General features: G+C 53.4%; 1 protein-coding gene across 1 annotated transcript in view; it reads right to left on the bottom strand.

Moving 5' to 3' along the window:
* SRXN1 (sulfiredoxin 1) overlaps positions 1 to 3,052 on the bottom strand; it is a 5,926-nt gene extending 2,874 nt beyond the window's left edge. The window contains exon 1 of the mRNA XM_007934508.2: positions 2,843 to 3,052. Coding sequence (XP_007932699.2) covers positions 2,843 to 3,052 — 210 coding nt within the window. The remainder of the gene's footprint in view (positions 1 to 2,842) is intronic.
* Between the last annotated feature and the right edge of the window lie 601 nt (positions 3,053 to 3,653).

Raw genomic sequence — 3,653 nt, 5'->3', positions numbered from 1 at the left:
CCCTTCCAAGTGGATGGCAGTGGTAGCGGGGCACCATCTAGTTCTTCTGGTCTCATGGCAACCTGGCCTCTCTTAAGCATCACTTGTCCTCATCTGTAAGATGGGAATCAAACATCTCATAGGGCTGTGAAGGAGCTCTGGTGGTGCGGTGACTAAGGCATCTGACTGCTAACCAGAAACTTGGTGGGTCAAACCCACTAGCCACTTCACGGAAGGAAGATGAGGCAATCTACTTCCTTAAAGATCGACTGCCTTGGAAACCCAATGGGGGTCACAATGAGTTGGATTCCACTTGAGGGCAGTGAGTTTTTTGGTTTTATAGGGCTGCTGATGGCAGTAGCTGTCCTATAGTGGTGCACTAACAAGGGGCAGCTGGCATGGTTGGGCTCCTTCTCAGTGCCAGGCTAAGCCTGTGCTGTGTGCTGGGGACACGATGTGGGCAGGCAGAGTAAATGGGCCCACAGATGTCTGTGTCCTAATCCTGGGAACTTTTGAACACGTTACCTTACATGGCAAAAGGGATTCTGTAGTCGTGATTAAGGACCTTGAGATGGGGAGATTATCCTGAAGGCCGGGTGGGCTCAGTGTCATCTTTCAAAAGCATGGCTCCTTCAAAGCAAAAGGGGGAGGCGGCAGAGGAGGGCAGAGTGATGGGAAGTAAGAATGGCTCAACCTGGTGGCTTTGAACATGGAGGGACAGCCATGAGTCAAGGAATGCAGGTGGCCTCTAGAAGTGGGAAAAAGTAAGCGCATGGATTCTCCCCTAGAACCTCTGGAAGGACTGTAGCCTTGGTGATGAGCTGATGTTAGCCATGAGACTTATTTTGGACTTCTGAGCCACATAACTGTAGGATAATAAAACTTGTTTTAGGCCACTCAGTGTGATGCTGATTTGTTCAGTAGTGCCTACTAAGGCATATGACTACTAACCAGAAGGTTGGTGGTTCCAACCCACCAGCCACTCCAAGGAGGGATGATGGGGGCATCTACTTCCGTAAAGATTTACAGCCTTGGAAACCCAATGGGGGTCGCTACAAGTCAGACTCGACTCGATAGCAATGAGTTTGGTTTTTTTTAGAAGCAGACACAGACCTGGCTCGTGCCTTCAAGGAGCACATGGTTCTAGTGTAGAAGGCAGGTGTCTAAACAGGACATTAAGACCCAGTGGGATCAGAGGTACACTGGTGACTGTGTGTGTGTGGGGGGGGAAGGGGGTTGGGCACAGGAAGCACAGGAAGTGGGTTAACACTAGGGGTCAGGGAAGGCCCTGATACTGACACAGGAAGACAGAGGAGGAGTTACAAACAATAAAGAAGAGATGGGACTGTGGTGGGAGAGAGCATGCGGGGGATGTCCATACATTCGTCCCTGCCACAGCTAGGCACTATGCTAGGTGTTGATGAAACATGAGTGGGGGAGACAAATAATAAAACACGAATAAATAAATGTATAATATAATCTCAGGTGGGCATGAATGCTATGAGAAAACAAACTTCAGGCTAAGTGGAGAATGCGTAACACCTGAACGGAATAAGCACCCTGTGCATTTCCAGGGAAGTGGTTCTTCAGAGGGAACTCTAAACCCAAAACCAAATCCAATGCCACTGAGCCGATTCTGACTCATAGTGACCCTAGAGAACAGAGAAGGATTGCCCCATAGAGTTTCTACTGTAATCTTTACAGTAGCAGACTGCTACATCTTTCTCCCAGGAAGTGGCTGGTGGGTTCAAACCAGTGACCTTCTGGTTCGCAGCTGAGTTGCCTAACTACTATGGCACAAGGGCTTTTTCCAGAGGGAACAGTAAGTGCAAATTCTAGGACTGAAAGACTTCCAGGCTGGCTGTAGAGGGGTTTCACTTAGTCACCTTCTAAGGGTCTTGGAAGGAGCTCTGGTGGTGCAGTGCCAAAGGCATTTGACTGCTAACCAGAAGGCTGGTGGTTCAAACCCACCAGCCACTCCATGGAAGGAAGATGAGCAATCTCCTTCCTTCAATGTTTACCCCCTTGGAAACCCAATGGGCGTCGCTATGAGTCAGAATGAACTCAGTGGCAGTGGGAAGGGCCTTGAGGAAGGGGCCTGGTGGCCTAACCTGTCTCATGGTTTCCCCCTGATCTGAGGTTCCTGCCAGGCATTCCTAAATATCCCCTCTCAGGGAGGGGCTGGCCTTTCTCCTGGCTCAGTGCCAGTTCAGTTGAGGCCCTTTGGGCAGACATGATATGTCTAGTCCCACTGCTACTGGCTGTCACAGACAGAAGGGACCAAACACCAACTGAGAGTGTGGTGGTCACACAGCTGGGCCCTGGGACCAGGCTGCCTGGTGTGAATTCCTGCTCTGTTTCTTTTTAAGTACCTTGAACAGACTACTTAACCCTCTCGTGTCTCAATTTTGTCCTCTGTAAAATTGGCCCAGTAGTAGCATCTGCCCAAGGAGTTCTGGTGGCTCTGTGGTTAAGGCATTGGGCTGCTAACTAAAAGGTCGGTGGTTCGAACCCACCAGCTGTTCCGTGGGAGAATTTACAGCCTTGGAAACCCCATGGGAGTGACTGTGAGTTGGAGCTGACTTGATGGGAGGGGATTTGGTTTCTTGGTTAAGAAAAGAAACTAAAGCATTTAACACAGTTCCTGCGCCATTGCAAGCGCTACTTTTATAAGTATCATTTTAAATTATCTACTCCACGCCCTGTCTGGCTCGTGTGGCACCAGAGGCCCAGAGAGGCCCAGCCACCTGCTCAAGGTCACACAGTAAATGCTGAGCTGGGCAGTGTGGAAACAGTCTCATCCGGTGCGCAGCCAGACCACCCTTCCCCAGAGCCTTCCCTGTCGGTCTCCCCGGGGCCTCACCTGGATCGTGGCCACGAGGCTCTGCACCTTAGCGGGGTCCAGCACAGACGGCAGCGGCCGGATGAGCACGTTCAGCGGCACATTGTGTACCGCTGTGATGCAGCCCGAATGGATGCTACCGCCCTGAGCGCCGCCACTCGTCCCGGGTCCCTCTGGCGCCCCCCTGTCGGCCCCGGCCCTACCCAACGCTCCCCCAGCACGCAGCCCCATAGCGTCGCCGTTGCTGTCGCTGCGGGATGCGTCTCCTCCTCGGGACGTTAACTCCGGCCGGGCTGTACCATTCCACGCGGGCAGCGGGGGTTCAGAGGGAGCGCGTCTTCTCCTCTCCCCACCTTGCCTCACTGCAGTGGCCGGGCCCCACCCGCCCTGTTCTCCTCGCGGCACTCTTTCTGCTCCGGGGAAGTTAATAGACCCGGCGCCGGGCGCCAGCTCTCCGCCGGGGGGCGCCCCACCGCTTCCCCTTCGCCATGCGGCCTCTCGGGAGTGGAAGCGCCCGGGCGGGCTGACTCAGGGTGAGTTTGCAGGTCGTGGGGCGGAAGGGGCGCGGGTGACGCACAGTCCGGGGTGACTCAAGCCTGCGGGAGGGGGGTCGGCGGCGGGACCTGCGGAGCCAAGATGAGTCGGCAAAACTGCCTTGACTGCCCCACCGTCGGAGCCAGAGCACTAATACCATCCATTGAGGTAATAATAACAACAACTGTAATTATATGAATCTGGTGCGGAGGACTGTGACACTCATTCCCTGTTCCAAATATATTTGATATATATATAAAACCCAAACTCACTGTCCTCGAGTGGATTCCTACTCAAA

Source organism: Orycteropus afer, unplaced genomic scaffold (assembly GCF_000298275.1).
Source record: "Orycteropus afer afer isolate SDZICR_OR568_19922 unplaced genomic scaffold, OryAfe1.0 scaffold00020, whole genome shotgun sequence".
Taxonomy (NCBI): Eukaryota; Metazoa; Chordata; class Mammalia; order Tubulidentata; family Orycteropodidae; genus Orycteropus; species Orycteropus afer.
Note: the sequence above shows the minus strand (reverse complement) of the source record. Positions and strands in the feature narration are given on the sequence as shown.